Source organism: Priapulus caudatus, unplaced genomic scaffold (assembly GCF_000485595.1).
Source record: "Priapulus caudatus unplaced genomic scaffold, Priapulus_caudatus-5.0.1 Scaffold37, whole genome shotgun sequence".
In the NCBI taxonomy this organism is placed as follows: domain Eukaryota; kingdom Metazoa; phylum Priapulida; class Priapulimorpha; order Priapulimorphida; family Priapulidae; genus Priapulus; species Priapulus caudatus.
In genome coordinates, this window is record NW_014577098.1 from 67,993 (window position 1) to 68,388 (window position 396).

General features: G+C 45.2%; 1 protein-coding gene across 1 annotated transcript in view; it reads left to right on the forward strand.

Annotated features, from left to right (window-relative positions):
• LOC106818585 (ceramide glucosyltransferase-like) overlaps window positions 1-53 on the forward strand; it is a 13,658-nt gene extending 13,605 nt beyond the window's left edge. The window contains exon 8 of the mRNA XM_014823282.1: window positions 39-53. Within this exon, the coding sequence (XP_014678768.1) occupies window positions 39-53 (15 nt within the window). The remainder of the gene's footprint in view (window positions 1-38) is intronic.
• The last annotated feature ends 343 nt before the right edge of the window (window positions 54-396 follow it).

The following is a 396-nucleotide window of genomic DNA, read 5'->3' on the forward strand; positions in this document are numbered from 1 at the left end:
CACACATACCTGGCTGGACTGTCCCGCCGCCTGCGCAGCGTCACTGTACGTGACTCACGTCGCAGGCTGGGCCGCCGGATCTAACCATAAACTGTCAACACTACAGGTAAGTTAACACTAGCTAACACTACAGGTAAACTGACACTACAAGTAAGTTAACACTAGCTAACACTACAGGTAAACTGACACTACAAGTAAGTTAACACTAGCTAACACTACAGGTAAGCTGATGCTAGCTAACACTACAGTTAAGCTAACACTAGCTAATACTACAGGTAAGCTAACACTAGCTTACACTACAGGTAAGATGACACTAGCTAACACTACAGGTAAGCTGACACTAGCTAACACTACAGGTAAGCTGACACTAGCTAACACTACAGGTAAGCTGACACT